This window comes from Crocuta crocuta, unplaced genomic scaffold (genome assembly GCF_008692635.1).
Source record: "Crocuta crocuta isolate KB4526 unplaced genomic scaffold, BGI_CrCroc_1.0 scaffold348, whole genome shotgun sequence".
In the NCBI taxonomy this organism is placed as follows: Eukaryota; Metazoa; Chordata; class Mammalia; order Carnivora; family Hyaenidae; genus Crocuta; species Crocuta crocuta.
The window spans coordinates 1,045,335-1,062,810 of record NW_027529573.1 but is presented as its reverse complement, the minus strand read 5'-3'; the positions used below and the strand labels follow the sequence as shown (position 1 = coordinate 1,062,810).

General features: G+C 41.6%; 1 protein-coding gene across 2 annotated transcripts in view; it reads right to left on the bottom strand.

The window, feature by feature from the left end:
* The window catches only part of PISD (phosphatidylserine decarboxylase), a 35,878-nt gene extending 18,631 nt beyond the window's left edge, over positions 1-17,247 (bottom strand). Inside the window, exons 1-3 of one of the 2 annotated variants that reach the window (XM_077761557.1) lie at positions 17,169-17,247; positions 8,657-8,736; positions 7,088-7,263 (exon numbers count right to left, since the gene is read on the bottom strand). In XM_077761557.1, coding sequence (XP_077617683.1) covers positions 7,088-7,263; positions 8,657-8,736; positions 17,169-17,233 — 321 coding nt within the window. In that variant the 5' untranslated portion in view covers positions 17,234-17,247. Of the gene's footprint in view, positions 1-7,087; positions 7,264-8,656; positions 8,737-17,168 lie in introns of those variants that run through there. The other variant, XM_077761558.1, reaches the window with a different exon arrangement.
* Positions 17,248-17,476: the final 229 nt, after the last annotated feature.

Sequence of the window (17,476 nt, the reverse complement as noted above, 5' to 3'; positions counted from 1 at the left end):
TGACTTCTTGAATAGAACACCAAAAACACAGGCAATAAAAGTAAAAATAGATGAACTAGAGTTCATCAAAATTAAAACCTTTTGTGTATCAAAACACATTATCAAGAGAGTGAAAATATAATCCATAGAATAGAAGAAAATATCTGCAAATACATATATCTGGTAAGGGTCTAGTATCCAGAATATATAAAGAACTCCTGCAACTCAGCAACAAAAAACAAACCACCCAATGTAAAAATGGGCAAAGGACCTGAATAGACATTTCTTCAAAGAAGATATACAGGGGCACCTGGGTGGCTCAGTTAGTTAATCATCTGACCTCAGCTCAGGACATGATCTCGCGGGTCTGGGAATTCAAGCCCCACATCGGGCTCTGTGCTGACAGCTCAAAGCCTGGAGCCTGCTTCAGATTCTGTCTCCCTCACTCTCTGCCCCTCTTCCATTCATGCTCTGCCTCTCTCTCAATAAAACAAAATAGAAACATTAAAAAAATTTTTTAATAAAAAATTAAAAAAACAACAAATAACTATATACTTAAAGAGTACGTTTTATTGCATGTAAATACCAGAGTAAAAGTGACTTAAAAAATTAAATCATCACAGCAGGATTATTCACAATGGCCAAGACATGGAAACAATCTAAGTGTCCAATGGATAAACAAGTTATGGTGTATATGTGTGTGTGTATACATCATACATACATACATACATTGGAATTTTTTTCATCCAGAAAAAAAAAATAAATGAGGAAATCCTACCACCTGCAACAACATGGATGAACCCTGAAGGCATTATGCTAAGTGAATTAAGTGAGCCAAAGAAAGACAAATAACTGCATGATCTCACTTATATGTGGAATCTAAAAAAATAAATAAAAAGGTTAAAAAAAAAAAAAAAAAAAGAATGAAAAACCAAACTCAGAGGAAAAGGGATTAGACTATAGGAGACCAGGCAGGAAAAGACAGGGAATTGGAAGACAGTCAACAGGTATAAACTTCCAATTTTAAGAGATAAGGACTAGGGATACAATGACAACATGATGCCTATAGCTAACACTGCTGTACATCACATAGGAAAGTAAAGACAGTTAATCCTAAGAGTTCTCATCACAAGACAAAACTTTTATTTTCCTTTTTTCTTTTTTAAAAATGTTATCAGTAGAGATGATAGATGTTAGCTGAACCCATTCTGGCAATCATTTCACAGTATACATATATCAAACCATCATGTTTTTTAAAAAAACATTTTTTAAATGTTTTTTATTTCTGAGAGAGCGAGCACATGAGCAGGGAAGGGTCAGAGAGAGAGAGGGAGACACAGAATCTGAAGCAGGGTCCAGGCTCTGGGCTAGCTGTCAGCAGAGCCCAACATGGGGCTCGAACCCACGAACCATGAGATTATGACCTGAGTCAAAGTCGGACGCTTAACTGACTGAGCCACCCAGGCGCCCCGCCGTCATGCTATATACCTTAAATTTACATAGTGATGTATGTCAATTATTTCTCAATTAAATGGAAAAAAATTAAATCACCTCTGAATAGCCAAAAAATATGTATCTAGGGAGAGACATTCTGGAAAGATACAGTAACGTTAAAAATGCTTGCATGCTTAGGGGTACTTGGGTGACTCACTAGATTAAGACTCCGACTTTGGCTCAGGTCATGATCTCACGGCTCGCGAGTTCAAGCCCCATGTCAGGCTCTGGGCTGACAGCTCAGAGCCTGGAGCCTGCTTCAGATTCTGTGTCTCCTTTTCTCTCTGCTGCTCTCTCACTCACTCTCCCTCTCTCTCTCTCAGAAATAAAAAAAAAAAAATTTTAAAAAGGCTTGCATGCTTCTGGAGAGTAGAGATGGAATTAGTAGATGGGGCAGAAAATGGAAGATATTTTTTTATGTAAACCCTTCAGTAGTATCTGAATTTTTACATGATCATGTTTTATTTAAAATTTTTTAAAATTATTTTGGGGCACCTGGGTGGCTCAATCAGTTAAATGTCTGACATTGGAACTGATGGTATGGAGCCTGCTTGGGATTCATTCTCTTTCTCTCTCTGCCCCTCCCCTGCTTGTGCTCTCTCTCTCTCTCTCTCTCTCAAAATAAACAAACACTAAAACAATTTTTAAACTATCTCATTAAAAATAAAAAATTAACTGGGGTGCTTGGGTGGCTCAGTCACTTGAGCGTCCAACTCTTGATTTCAACTCAGGTCATGATCTCTCAGTTAGTGAGAGAATAACCTAACTAACTTGGTTAGTGAATTCAAGTTCCACATCAGGCTCTGTGCTGGTGATGTAGAGCCTGCTTGGGATTCTCTATCTCCCTCTCTCTGCCTCCACCCCCAGAATAAACTTTTTTTTTTTAATTAAAAAAAATAAAGCTTAACAAAACAATACATATTCCTAAACATCCAAAAGCCTGGAAGGGCTAAGTTCCCCAAAATGTGAACTGTGGTTTCCTAGCATTGTGGGATCGTGGGTCATCACTGTTTTCATCTTTGTATTTTGTAATGCTTTCTGATTTATAAAAAAAAAAAATTTACCTTTATAAGCAGGTAAATGACTGAATTATTTCCACCTTAGGGAAAGTGATGCCATATATATATAGAGAGAGAGAGAGAAAGAGAGAGACTGGAACTGCTGGAACCTGGAAGCTTCTGAACACTCTCAACAGACTACTTACTTACTTTGCTGCTAGTTGCAGAATTCCCTTAAACCCATAAAACAAAAATTTCATTTCTACTTAGCCAACTGCATGTGCTTTTCTTTCCTACCATGTAAAGAACAGGACTCTCAGAGCAGGCAAAGAGATTAGAAACATTTTCTTAAATGTGTAAAAACAGAACACCCAAAGATGAAATAACTCACCCAAGACCCACAGCTGAGTTCAAGTCTTCTTAAACCACATCCAAGACCCACCTCCCCATTGCCCCTCTGCGAAAGCCATGCCCTGTCCCTGCACCCCAGAGTAGAGCTTATAGTCAGTGAGGTGGCCCAGATTTTGGAGTAATGGTTTCTTCCATACTAGAGGAGAGGGAGGAGAAAGGGTAGGGAAGTGGACAGGAAGAACTAAAATAAAGGAAAGATATGGGTATAAATGCTTCAAGAGCACTATGATAGGGGATGGGTGGCATAATATGAATTCTCATCTATGTAACTACAGACAACTTTTCAAGTCAGTTCATCTCATATTCTAGACAGGAAGAGCCCTCATAGAATGGAGGTACCTCGAGTACACAGTGGGCAGGTTAGAGCTCACCTCCATCTCTTGCTATCACTGTCTAAACTCTGTACTAACAGCACCTTTTATCAGCAACATGGTATTTGTTTAAAGAGTATGGGATTGGGCATCAAAAGATCTATGTTCTGGAATCCACTCTGCTACCAACTGGTCTTTCTATTTGTAAAATGCCTCTAACACTGATCATTGCCACCCTAGTGAGCTGTTATACATAAATGGGTTCAGAAAAACTGTGAAGTGCTGGGACGCTTGAGAGTCTCAGTCAGTTGAATGTCTGACTCTTGATATTGGCTCCGGTCGTGATTTCGTGGTCGTGGGATCCCCACATTGGCTCCATGCTGATTGTACAGCCTGTTAAGATTTCCTCTCCTTCTCTCTCTTCCCCTCCCTTGCTCGCGTGCATGTGTGCACATACACTCTCTCTCAAAATAAATTAATAAACTTAAAAGAAAAAGAATGATAAACTGTGAGGTGCTATGCAATATAAGGCATTACAAACATGCTCTTAAGAGTTTTGATACAGGGGAGTACCTGGCTGGCTCAGTCAGTAGAGTGTGTGATTCTTNGAGTTTTTTTTTTTTTTTTTTTTTTTTTTTTGAGAGAGAGAGCACAAACAAGCAAGGAAGGGGCAGAGAGGGGAGACAAAGAGGATCCAAAGTGGGCTTCAAGCTGACAGGCTGAGAGCAGCGAGCCCGATGGAGGGTTTGAACCCACAAACTGTGAGATTATGACCTGAGCCAAAGTCAGACGCTCAACTGACTGAGCCACCAGGCGCCCATAGGAGCATGTGACTCTGGATCTTGGGGTCGTGAGTTCAAGCCCCATGTTGGGCACATAGCTTACTTGAAAAATAAAAATATTACAAAATTAAAAAAGTTTTGGTCCACCTGGATGGCTCAGTAGGTTGTGTGTCCAACTCTTGATCTCAGCTCAGGTCATCTCACATGTTCATGAGTTTAAGCCACTCGCAGGGCTCTGCACTGTCAGTGCGGGGCCTGCTTGGGATTTCTCCCTCTCTGCCCTTCCCCTGCTTATGCACACATGATCTTTCTTGTTCTCTTAGAAAAATAAACAAACCTTTAAAAAACATTTTAAAGTTTTCATATTTGGATGCTCAAATATTTCTTAACACAAGAGAAACTTACAAGATGGGAAAGGGGAACAAAAGCTTCCTGCTGGCACACTGACCAACAGGAGCTAGCAGGCATGTTTCATGTGTGGGGAAGGCTACGCATGACCCTAGACACATGTCTATCTCCTGGAAATCCAGAAAATGCTACTAGTAAAACTAAATCACCCAATCACCTCAACCGTGCCACTGACCCCAGGGGCTCATCTCAGTCTAACTACCAGCCTGTCTTCTCTTAAACTCTGGAGATGGCCGACCTGACCCATGGATATGAAGATATTATATTCCATGAAAAATCACCCACAGAAATTTTCATCTGCCACTTAAAAAAGGAGCCCTGAAGGGAACCTTACGGCTCATCTGCCCATGGTTCCTAGGCTTATCATCAGAATCCCAAAGGGGCTTTTTTTTTTTTTTAACCATGTCATTTTTTGAGAAAATTAGAGTGTGAGTGGGGGAGGGGCAGAGAGTGAGGAAGACACAGAATTCGAAGCAGTCTCCAGGCTCTGAGTTGTCAGCACAGAGCCCAATGTGGGGTTCGAACCCACGAGTGGTAAGATCATGACCTGAGCTGAAGTCAGATGTTCAACTGACTGAGCCACCCAGGTGCCCCCCGAAGGGGCTTTTTAAAAACAAAGACCTTGCTCAAACTTTGCAAATCTCCAGGGATGAGAACAAAGAATCCATAGTTTTAAAGCTCCCCAACAATTCTGATGATTGGACAGACTGGAATACTCTCATTTTTCATGAGATGACAGGGATTAAGTGGGGCAGGGGTAGGACTAGGATCCAGCCCGTGACTCCTAATCATCACTCGCCCTTCTCACTGCCTCTCTTGAAATCCTATAACGTCTGGTCAGAGTCCAGACCATTTCCCTTTCATAAAGTGAAATGCTGGAGCCCTGCCTGTAAATCCAGCAGTCCTGTGGCCATGTTACTCAACCAAAAGACTCTAACAGTATCTAACTTAACCACAGCTCTTAACCAATAAGGGTGCAGATCTTTCACTGCACTGAGCCACTCTGATCTAGTGTTCTGTCACTGTCCAGGCCCTGGAATTTATAAGCCAATCAACCTTTTTCTCTTTACAAATGGTCCTCTTTTAGACACTGACTCGCAAATAGCAGTAATCCCAATTATACAAATGGTGAATGCTAAAAAATACTACTGACATTGGTCTTTTATGCTTTTAGAAGTCACAGATTTCTTCCAAATGTAGATTCTCTAGGGAGACCTTTGAAATGAGTGGGATTTGCTGAAAGCATTCAAGGTCATTGCAGGGTGACTCAGCCTGACAAATGCTTGGGGTAAGAGAGAAGCTATCTCGAATGGGGTCATATGATCACAGTCTTACAAGTACCAGCCTAAATGACCAGTTATGTTTACAGAGGAAACCACCAATGTCATGGGAAATAGAAGACAGCAGATTTTGAAAGTGTGACTCACATACTACACAATTACCCTTCGCCAAAAGGATTTTGTCATATACTACCAGAAAAGAGAAAGTCTTTTTTTTTTTCTAGGTCTGAGAAAGGCTATTATGAAGCACAAAGCATATGAATAGGCCAAAAAAAGGGTAGAGACATGGGGAAGCAGGTGTCTCTTCAGGTAACAGCCATATCTGGATCTGTATGGCCAGTTGACTAAGTCACAGTTTTATAGGACTATTAGAAATCAGGTGAAATCTTTACACTGGATTCTACTGGAGGAAGAGGGTCAAAACCAAAATTCAAAACAGGCTGTTAGGAGGAAGCCTATAATGTAGCATGTAATGCCAATGCCAACAAATATTTCTAGATAAACTATGCTAGAGCTGGAAGAAATTATCAGTTGGGTTCCAATCCAACCTGCTGTTTTACAGTTGTTTATAACATAGTCACACAGAGGACCAAAAGGCAAGTGATATGTTGAAGTTCACACAGCTACTGAGGAACATGGCTGAGACTCACCTTCAAGACTGACATGCCCTAGTCACTGGATTCAGCTGAGCTGGATTACTGATATAGGGCGGCTCATGAGGAACCCCAAGAGCATCATTCTAAATACCATAATGTATCTATTCTCACATTGTTTCCCAAGAGCATCATTCTAAATACTATAATGTATCTATTCTCACACCGTTTTACTCGCTGGTTCTACTAATGTATCAGATTTTTTATTTACTAAATTTTGGCTGAGAAAGCATTTTTAAGCTTATACCTTAATACTCAATTCCAAATTTACCAACTGTCTGAGTCAAGTATCATTCTGGGCCACCAGAGCACAGGTGAGTACAACGGTTCTATTGTACATCACATATGGTTCAACAACATCGAAGCCTGCCCCTACTGAAAGGTCCTATTGTGGGGGAAGCATTTTGAGCAATAACATTAAAGGAATTTTGATTATTTCAGTCTGGTTCCTGGTGAGAACTTATCCACATCCCAAAAGTTCAATGGTTTCAGCTTATCCTCAGAGAAGGGCAAGAACTCCAAGGATTTCAACAGCAGGTAATTAATTTCTACTCAGAGCCACTGGGGCGATTAGGAGTAGATGTGGACACAGAAGGGAAACCCAACATGACGCCAAAGGTATAATGTCTGTGTCTGGCCAAAACCCACTGGAGACATGAGCTCCAAATAACCACATTGTACTTTTTCAAACATCTCAACTTTGGGGCAATTTAAAAAGTGTCAGACAGTTGTGTTAAATGAGAATTCAAGGTGACTGCACCTTAGTCCTACCTCCCAGGGACCAGCAAGTTTGGGTGGAATCTCCAATCCCAGCTTCTCCAGCTCTCGCTCCCTATACTTCTCATACTGCCGGTAACCTGCATACCCGCTGCCTGTCACCAACAGAATGGGCAGGGGGCGCAGCAGGAACAAGGTTCGAGCAGGGGCAGTGTGGACTCTTCTGGCATCTGTTAACAAAAGAGAGGAAATTTTGAGACTGCGAGAAGGGACAGAGATGAGTCATGCAAATAGCACCAAAAGGAGGCCCAGGAAAAGTCATGCATCTTAGAAGCATTCAGTAGAGGTGTCTGGGTGGCTCAGTCAGTTAAGCATCCAACTTTGGCTCAGGTCATGCATGATCTCACGGTTCATAGGTTTGAGCCCCACATCAGGCTCTGTGCTGACGGCTCAGAGCCTAGAACCAGCTTCAGATTCTGTGTCTCAGTTTGGGCTCAGCTCAGAATTTCACAGTTTCTGAGATGGAGTCCCGCATCAGGCTCTGCACTGATAGCACAGAGCCTGCTTAGATTTCGGTTTCTCTCTCTCTCTGCTCCTCTCCTGATCACACATTCTCTCTCAATATAAATAAATAAACTTTAAAAAAGGATATCTATTTTTTTTAATGTGTTATTTATTTTTGAGAGAGAGATAGAGACAGCATGAGCAGGGGAGGGTCAGAGAGAGAGGGAGACACAGAATCTGAAACAGGCTCCAGGCTCTGAGCTGTCAGCACAGAGCCCAACACGGGGCTCAAACCCATGAACCGTGAGATCATGACCTGAGCTGAAGTTGGACGCTTAACTGACTGAGCCACCCAGATGCCTCCAAAAAAAGGGTATCTAAATAATAAAGACAAGACACATTTTTTTTGTACAGGTTCAAATGTCTGCTTATAAAATTTCAAAAGTTCATAATTCAGAGTTTTTGATGAGGGTGTGGAGAACTGACACACTCATGAGGACTTCCTACTCATATGCATATAAAGTGGAACAATCATCTTTGAAGAGTAATTTGGCCTAAATACCAACTTGTAAAACACATAAGTCTTTTGACCCAGCAAGTCTACCTCTACAAATTTATCCTGAAGCTGCACAAAGATATATTACCATATAAATATATAGCAGAGGGGCCCTTGGATGGCTCAGTTGGCTGAGCATCTGATTTCAGCTCAGGTCATGATGTCAAGGTTTGTGGGTTCAAGCCACGCATCAGGCTCACTGCTGTCAGCACAAAGCCCACTTCGGATCCTCTGTTCCCACCCTCTGCCCCTCCCCTGCTCATGCTCTCTCTTAAAAATAAATAAACATTAAGAAAAAAAATGATGAAATATATAGTAGGAAAAGCCTAGAAACAACTTAAATATCTAACACCAAATGGTACAGTCATCCGGTGGAATACTATGCAGCCAGTAAAAGGGATGAGGTCATAATCACTAGTGCTTCAGTAATAACTATTCTAAACACTCCACAGATATAAGGTTAATTCTAACTATTTTCCTATGAAATAGGAGTTGTTTATCCCTGGGTACTGATAAGCAACTGAAGCACAGAGAGGCCAGCACTACCTCTAATTGCTACTTACTTGTGTAAAAGGTTCTGACAGGCAGCTTCCTTAAGGACTGTAGGAAATGGCTCAGGGCAGTGTTCTCATGATGGAGGAGGCTATAAGCAAGCAAAAATGAACTGTTAAACATTTACCTTAAAATGTTAAAAAAAATTAGTGGATCAACTGGCAAAACTTGAATACAATCTATAGATTCACTAACAGTCGTATATCAACGTTAATTTCCTGGTTTTGACCACTACTGTGGTATTGTGAGAAAAATGTCCTTGTAGGAAAAAGGCTGAAATGGTTAAAGCAAAGGGATATCAAATCTGTAATTTTCTCTCAAGTGTTTCAGGAGGAAAGAAAAAACATATATGCACACACACATACACATAAAGATAGGAGGGGAGGAAGAGGAAGGGAGACTAGTAAAGCAAATACAGTTGACATTTGGGGAATCTAAGTAAAGAGTATTTGGGAATTCTATTTATATTTTTATAACTTCGGAAACTATTTCACAATAAAGTTATCTTCTTAATTAAGTAGAAGATCATAATAGGCAGTAAAGCCAGCACTCTTACACAGAGCCGTAAGTTTCTGTACCACAAAATAAGAATTCTACACAGCCCTGTAATCACCTAACCCCTACCTCATTAAACAATCTAATACATTTTAAATTTTAAAAATCTATCCTGGAAAAAATGACACAAACCATGTGTAACTATTCTAATCTACTTCAAGTATAGAAGGCCCAATTAATTTAGAATTTTTGGATTATCTTTTGTGGCTACTTTGCTACTTTGTCAAGCTACATTGACATATTAAACAGGTTTCAGGGCTCCTGAGAAAAAAACTAGCAAGGATAGCTTTCCACTCTAAGAAAACATTATTTCGAATTCAGTTTGTTTCTGTTTCACCTTCACCCAGGGAAACTGGACATATTCCCAGTGGCAATAAATGACTGCCAGCAAGGAAAGCATTTGTGAACCTTCAGTTATCAACTAGATCTCCCCTAATCAAAGAGCACGCATCTCATTTTCATTTCAGATAGCACTTCAGTTTCCCCAAATTTTGACCTGAAATCTAAAGAAATTACGTCCTTGTCAGTAAGCGCTTCTTTTTCTGCGGGGCCTCTCTCTTAAAAGAGATGCAATAATTTATAACAAATGTCTACATTGCTACTTTTATAGAAAACAGAACTACGTTTATGACCTCCATACAATAATGTACACTTTCATGGATATTTAATAGTTAACGTCGTATACAGATATCCTGCAAACATAGTCAGATTTAGGTACCTTAATTTTGTTTTTTGCTTGAAATTAACTTAAAAACACCATCACAGCATGGTGCTAATATGGCTAATGTGATGGATCGGATTCTCTTACAGGCAAGTCAGGTTTGTGTGGAGAAAAAGTATGCAACCATGATAATCATCACCACTAAGGCTAGAGAGATATATAGCTATTAGCACAAAGAATGGTATGTTTCAGTATATGAGTGTTCTTTCAGCAGTGAACAATGCTCATCTCTAAGACTGGAAACTCCCACTACAAAAGCTAAAAGCCTCAAGCCCTGCTTCCCAAACAGAATTAGAACAAGAAGTGTAAAAACTGACTAAAGGTACATTGTTGTATTCTGTACACTGCTCTATTGTGTTCCAGAGTGAATGCTGAACTCCCCCAACTAAAAGAATGTTTGCAGACTGTTGAATAAGGCTTCTCTTCCTTTGGCTGGGGGAGGTACAAACAGGAGATAATGCTCTATCCACTGTAACCAGACACACAGCACTCAGGTGGTTTGTCTTACATGTGGACTTTCACCCTCAGCACCCCTGCCCAAGAACACAGAGCTCGGCTCTCTCATACACCGCTGTAGCACCAGTTCCTGGAAAAAAAATGTGTGGCAAATGCCCCATTACACCAGATAGTCTTTTATAACTGGATCATTCCTATCCTCAGATAAATGCTATATGTTCTCCAATCTTAGATAAATACTGTCCACCATGGACCCTTCTCTAGTTTCTACCTCACTTTTCTTCCCTTCAAAACAAGCTCTTAGAAAGAGCCATGTTCACTGTTTACTGTCAACTGTAAAAATCCTAGAAAAGAACACAGGCAGTAACTTCTCTGATATTGGCTGTAGCAACTTTGTTCTAGATAGGACCCCTGAGGCAAGGAAAACAAAAGCAAAAACTATTGGGACTACATCAAAATAAAAAGCTGCACAGCGAAGGAAACAACTAAAAGGCAACCTACAGAATGGGAGATGATATATCCAATGAAGTGTTAGTATCCAAAATATATTAAAGAACTCATAAAACTCAACACCCAAAAAACCAATAAACCAAATAAAAAATGAGAGGACATGAGCAGACATTTCTCCAAAGAAGATATACAGATGGCTAACAGTCACATGAGAAGACATTCATCATCACTCATCATCAAGGGAATGCAAATCAAAACTACAACGTAATATCACCTCACATCTATCAGAATGGCTAAAATCAAAAACACAAGAAACAACAGGTGTTGGCAAGGTTGTGAAGCAAATGGAACAGTTTTGCACTGCTAGTGGGAATGCAAACTGGTACAGCAACTGTGGAAAACAGTATGGAGGTTCCTCAAAAATCCAGTAATCAAACTACTGAGTATTTAACCAAAGAATTTACAAAAACACTGATTCAAAGGGATACATGCACCCTATATTTATAGTAGCATTATTTACAATAGCCAAGATACAGAAGCAGACCAAATGTCCATCGACTGATGAATGGTTAAAGAAGATATGGCATATATATATAATGGAATATTATTTGGCTATCAAAGGGAATGAAATCTTCCCATTTACAATGGCATGGATGGAGCGAGACAGTATAATGCTAAGCGAAGTAAGTCAGAGAAAGACAAACAACAAATGACTTCACTTATATGTGGAATTTAAGAAACAAAACAAATGAGGAAAGGGCAAAAAAGAGAGAGAGAGAAACTAAGAAACAGACTCTTAAGTATAGAGAACAAACTGGTAGTTACCAGAAGGAGGTAAGGGATAGATTAAACAGGTGATGGGAATTAAGGAGTGCACTTGTCATGAAGTAGCTGGGTGGCTCAGTTGGTTGATTTCGGCTCGAGTCATGATCCCAAGGTCTATGAGTTCGAGCCGCACGTCAGGCTCTCTAGGACAGCCTCTGTTTGGGATCCTTGGGATCCTCTGTCTTGCTCTCCCTTTGCTCCTCCCCCACCCACCTGCAACACTCTCTCTCAAAAATTAAGAAGTAAACTTAAGAAAAACGGGGAGGGGGCCACTTGGATGGTGTAGTCAGTTAAGCCTCCAACTCTTGGTTTCAGCTCAGGTCATGATCTCACAGTTTGTGGGTCTGAGCTCTATGTCAGGCTCTGTACTGAGAATGCAGAGTCTGCTTGAGATTTTCTCTCTCCCTCTCTCTCTCTCTGCCCCCTCCCCGTCTCTCTCTCAAAAAATAAACATTTAAAAGAAATTTTTAAGAGTGCACTTGGCATGTGATAAGCACCATGTGTTTTATGTTAGTGTTGAATCACTAAAAATGAGAAACTAATATAACATTGTATATTAACAGGAATTAAAATTAAAAGTAAAAAAAAAAAAAAGCTATGTTCACTGCCACTACTTCCTCACCTCTAACCTTCTCTTAATCCCGCTCAACTAAGTTTTTGTTCCAACCATGTCACCTCTTGTCAAGGTCACCAACTTCCAGGTTGCCAATACCAATGCATGTTTCTTGGGTCTGCTGTTATTTGACCTCTCACAGAAGCATTTGCCACACTGATCCCTTTCTCTCTTTTTTTACTGAGGTTTAACTGGCATGTAACATTGTTAGTTTCAGGTATACAACATAAATCAATATGTATATACACTGCGAAAAGATCACCACATTAAGTCTGGTTAACATCTGTCACTATAGAGTTACAAAATTTTTTTTCTTGTGATGAGAACTTTTCTAAGATTTTTTTTTTTCAAATGTTTATTTACTTTTGAGAGAGAGAGCTAGAGAGCAAGCAGGGGAGGGGCAGAGAGAGAAGGAGACAAAATCCCAAGCAGGTTCCATGCCTTCAGCACAGAGCCCCATGTAGGGCTCAAACTCACAAACCATGAGATCATGATCTGAGCTGAAGTCAAGAGTCAGACGTTTAACCAACTGAGCCACGCAGGTGCCCCAAGATATAAACTTGCACTGTGTTAAGTCACTGAGATGCTGGGGTTTACCTGTTACCATAGCAGCATTACTATAATATACCATTTTACCAAAAGGCACCCTTTACACAGCTACACAAGTCAAAACCCTGAGACTCATTCGTATAGAAGTCTTTTCTCTCTCATTATTCATATTCAATCCACTGGCAAGACAGGAAGACTCTACCTTTAAAATATATTTATCTGTCTAGGAGCACCTGGCTGGCTCAGCTGGAAGAGCATGTGACTTGTTCTCGGGGTCATGAGTTTGAGCCCCATGGTGGGTGTAGAGATTACTAAAAAAACAAATGTAAAACAATTATACACACACACACACACACACACACATATATCTTTATCTATTTCTCATTGCCACCACTACTCAAACCCTAGCCCAAGACACCTGATTCTCTTACGGGGTGACTGAGAAAGCCTGTTCTCCACTTTCCACTCTTGGCCCTCAAAACAGCCAGAGTGACCTTTTCAAAACAGAAAATAAGACCAGACCCCAGGTACTTGGTCCTTGCTGGATTCTCAGATATCCTACTGCTTTCCGTCTCCTCCTTACTCATTCCTGCTGCCACTCCTAGTACCCACCACACTTTTGCCTCTTTCCACGCCCTTGCATTTGCTGTTTGTTCTACTGGGCACACCGTTCTATGTGGCTCACTTCCTCACCATTCAGTTCTCTGTGAAATGTTTCCTCCTCTTTGTTTGTCTTTCCTGACCACCATGTTCCCAAGAGTTGCTCCTCTCAAGTTCCTCACCTTCCTTTATTTTTTTCATGGCACTTCTCACTACCTGAAACGAACAGATTGTGTGTGTGTATATATATGTACACACACACACACAAAAACACCTGTTTACTTTGCCTGCCTTCCCACTGAAATCCAATCTCAATGGTGAGATTAAACCCCAGAAGAATGAACGGATAAATTCAATCAGCTGTCTCTTCTAGGTGGTGACTCAAGTGGGCACCTTGCAAGCAGGTGAGTAAAGCCCAGGGGTGAGCACACAAGTCTGAATGCATGACTTAGTGCCACTCATTAGCAATGTGACTTTAGGAAAAACTCAATTAATTCTAAGCTTCAATTTCCCCACCTGTAAAAACAGGATCCCATTGAGACTACATGAGACAATCATGAAAAACCAGCACCGAGCTACATATTACTATTTTTTAAATGTTTATTTATGTTTGAGAGAGACAGAAGGAGCTGAAGCATGAGGAGGGGAGGGGCTGAGAAAGAGGGAGAGAGAGAATCCCAAGCAGGATCCACGCTAACAGCGGGAGCACAACCTCACAAACCGAGAGATCATGCATTACCTGAGCCAATCAAAAGTCAGCCTCTTAACCTACTGAGACACTCAGGCACACCCATATTACTATTTTTTTTTTTTTTTAATTTTTATTTCTAGGAGAGAGAGAGAGAGACAGCGCGAGCAGGGGAGGGTCAGAGAAAGAGGGAGTCACAGACTGAAACAGGCTCCAGGCTCTGAGCTGGCAGTCAGCACAGAGCCCGACGCAGGGCCCGAACCCACGAACTGCGAGATCATGACCCAAGCGAAAGTCGGACGCTTAACCGACTAAGCCACCCAGGCGCCCCACCATATTACTATTTTTTAAAGTAAAAGAGTTCATGTTCAGCTGGCACTCACTGGGATGGCTATATCAACTGTCTATGACCAGAGGCCCCTGGCTGGCTCAGTCAGTGGAGCAAGCAACTCTTGGTCTTGGGGTCATGAATTCAAGCCCCACGTTGGAGGCAGGTGGGGCCAAGGGATTAGTTAAAAAAAAAAAAAAAAAAAAGATTGCCTATGACCAGTGTCCACGTTGATTGGTCTATGTGCAAATTGTCATGGTTAAAAAATACCTTTGGGGTGCCTGAGTGGCTCAGTCAGTTAAGTGTCTGACTTCATCTCAGGTCATGATCTCACAGTTCAAGCCCCACATCGACTCTGCTCTGGAAGAGCCTGCTTCGGACCCTCTGTCTCCCTCTCTGTGCCCATCCCACGTGTGCTCTCTTTCTCTCTCAAAAATAAAAAAATAGGGGCGCTTGGGTGGCTCAGTCAGTTAAGCATCCGACTTCAGCTCAGGTCATGATCTCACGGTTCGTGGGTTCAAACCCCGTGTCGGGCTCTGTGCTGAGAGCTCAGAGCCAGGAGCCTGCTGCAGATCCTGTGTCTCCCTCTCGCTGACCCTCCCCTGCTCACGCTGTTTCTCTCTCTCTCTCTCTCAGAAATAAATAAAACATTAACAAATTTTTTTAAAACATAAAAATAAAAAAATAAACATTTAACAAATAGAATTAAAGTCATGTAAACTTAAAAAATAATTTTAACATCATCCCTGGTGGTGACATTTTAACTGTAGTCCTTCTATGTCTCTTGCTTTCTCAAGCTATGAAGCTCTCCTAAATATGAACTGGCAGACCTCCTGAAGGCCTAATTCTACATTCTATCTTGTATTAATTAGTGTTTAGTTGAGTGTTTTCTCTCTCTTCTACTAAACTGAAAAATTCTTTAAACAAAAAGCCTACTCCAAATGCTGTATCTTTTAATTCCTTTCCCCCATGGTCCCTAGCACTGTGGTTTGCAGTGGTAGGAATGTCAATATTTCTGAATGAAAGCCTTGCACATGCAACCGCTCCTTAGGTACTAAGTCTATACTTGCCTGAACCTATGAGTCATCTAAGACACTTGCAGTCCCAACCTACTACACCTAGTAAATCTGAATTTGGCAGCAGGGTGGGGATATATCTGGGAATCTCAATTTCTAATAAACACCTACCCTATTATTTTATGAAACAAGTTTGGGAAACATGGCCCTTAATTATCATCCAAGATGTTGTTTTCTCTTTGTTCTATCACCTGCCACACATCACCCAGTAAATGAAAAACTCCCCTGCAGTATGAGGTTTTCATCTGTATGTCTCACAGACATGTTTACTTAAAACCTACGAAGAAAATGTTGTGTTGTTTTTTTCTATCAACAATATATAATACCTTTGAAAATTAAGAGCTCTTATTGTATCCAAATCCTCATCCTTTCCAACCACTTCACCTAAATCCAATCTAATTTATCTACATTGATACTAAAGTATGACTCCCTGCCTCCGATCCTTTTTTTAATGATGGTGAGCAAGTAAGTACATGTTCGTATTCATCAAAAAAAATATTTTAGGAATGTCATTTTTTAGTCTTTCTAACCTATGACACAGTTTGGGTGAATTCATGCCTGACTCATAAATAGCACATCTGATATTAATATCAAAAGAAGAGACCCTCCATTCCAAATCCCAACTGATACTCCACATTACAGAGCCCCCTCCTGAGAAAACTACACCATTTTTTAAATAGTCAATGGCAGGAGAGTAAAGCTTTCATGGTAAGGCCAATCACAGTTTCTGTTCACTCTTAGTCCAAATCCAGTGTCCTTTTACTTTCCCAAATCACAACGATAGGTCACCTCTGGTCACAGAGCAAGTTTTGGTTAATGTTGACAAAATTAACCCTGCCAGAAAAACAAAAATCACTATGCGTCTCTCAAACCCTCGCTCTTTGAAACGACACCAAGCAGCCGACTCTGAGTCATAGCTACCAACATTTTAATCCATTTTCTGAGAGTCCAAATGCTCCCCAGCTATTTGTGAATAATAAATTGCCCTCATGGTGGGCAGCCTAAGAGAAAGGTCCTTGCGTGAGAGACAGAGGTAGCCTGGTCGGGGTCCTGACTGCTATTACTGGCTTAGGAAAACTGTGCAAGTCCCTCCCTCTCTCAAGGCCTCAAATTCGCCAATTCCAAAAACAGCTGGATTTAGATGACCTCTCTGGTCTCTTCTAATTCTAACAACCTAATAGCTGGGAGTCATCAGAGCAACCAAAACCCTAATTCCTTAACAGACTATTTGCGATTACCGAATCCAACCTCTCCGCTTCAAAGACCAAGAATCCGAAGTAAAAGCCCCCGACTTCCAGTCCAAAGCTCTTCCCAGATCTTGTCGCCCTTCCAAGAACACAAATCCCGAAAGAAGCGTCCAGTCCAGCCTCGACTCTAGTGGCAGGCAATCATCTGTTTTGTTTGGGGTGTTTTTGTTTTTCTCCCTTCTGCACTTCCACTTAGCTGGAAAGGGCAAAGCGAGAGCGCTTAGGCCATACCTAACTAAACCCAGACCTCCCACACGCCGGAAAACCCACCTGCTTTACGTGAAGGTGAATAGCGCTGTCCCCACCCGACCCCTCCTCAGGTCGAGCCCGTAACAGGGAAACGATTCTTCCCTCCCGACTCCGGTCCGGCCTAGGCTGCCTCTGGCCCTAAGGCAATCTCCCCAAGCAGCTATACCTGCTCCGCCAAGGCACGACACCGCGCAGCAACCTCAAGCACCGCTGCCCCACGGACGCCGCCATCTTGTCTCCTCCTTCTCGGGCGGTCACGCCCCCTTTTCACACTCGTGGCGCACACGTGTGACGCTACGAGCTATAGAGCTCGTAGGGAACAGACGGGCTGTGGGCGGAAACATGTAAGCTCCTCCCCCTAGCTGTTGCCCGCCTCCTTAGCCTGGCTCCTGGGTCACCTGCAGTGCTAAATCCTGGCCTGCGCGCCGAGTCGCCAGACTTCTTTCTTTGGCGTCTGTTTCCGGGTGCGCCTGG